Source organism: Loa loa (assembly GCF_000183805.2).
Source record: "Loa loa unplaced genomic scaffold supercont3.5266, whole genome shotgun sequence".
In the NCBI taxonomy this organism is placed as follows: domain Eukaryota; kingdom Metazoa; phylum Nematoda; class Chromadorea; order Rhabditida; family Onchocercidae; genus Loa; species Loa loa.
In genome coordinates this window covers 1-595 of record NW_018113439.1, presented here as the reverse complement: position 1 = coordinate 595, position 595 = coordinate 1, and the positions used below count along the sequence as shown (strand labels likewise).

Below are 595 nucleotides of genomic sequence, written 5' to 3'. Positions count from 1 at the left end.
CATTGCAGGCGGGGCTACAGCAACCATTGCAGGTCAGGCCACACCAATCAATGCAGACGGGGTTACAGCAACCATTTCAGGTAGGGCTACAGCAATCATTGCAGGCGGGGCTGCAGCAATCGTTGCAGGTGGGGCTACAGCAGCCATTTCAGGCCAGGCCACAGCAATCATTACAGGAAAGGCCAGAGCAATCATTACAAGAAGGGCCACAGCAACTATTTCAGGTCAGGCCACAACAGTCATTGTGGGAGAGGTTACGGCAACCATTTCAGGAGAGGCCACTGCAATCATTACAGGAAGGGCCACAGCAATCATTGCAGGAGAGGTCACGACAATCATCACAGGAGGGGTCACAACAATCATTACAAGAGAGGTCACGGCAACCATTGCAGGAAAGGCCACTGTATTCATTACAGGAAGGGTCACAGCAATCATTGGAGGAGAGGTCACAACAGTCATTGTGGGAGAGGTTACGGCAACCATTTCAGGAGAGGCCACTGCAATCATTACAGGAAGGGCCACAGCAATCATTGCAGGAGAGGTCACAACAATCATCACAGGAGGGGTCACAACAATCATTACAAGAGAGGTCACG

The 595-nt window shown here is 51.4% G+C and overlaps 1 protein-coding gene across 1 annotated transcript; it reads left to right on the top strand.

Annotated features, from left to right (window-relative positions):
• Positions 1-50: 50 nt before the first annotated feature.
• LOAG_19319 (hypothetical protein) lies at positions 51-589 on the top strand (the record flags this gene model as incomplete). Its single annotated transcript, XM_020451964.1, has 1 exon — positions 51-589. A coding segment is annotated over one exon (537 nt), but the record flags the coding sequence as incomplete, so codon positions are not given.
• Between the last annotated feature and the right edge of the window lie 6 nt (positions 590-595).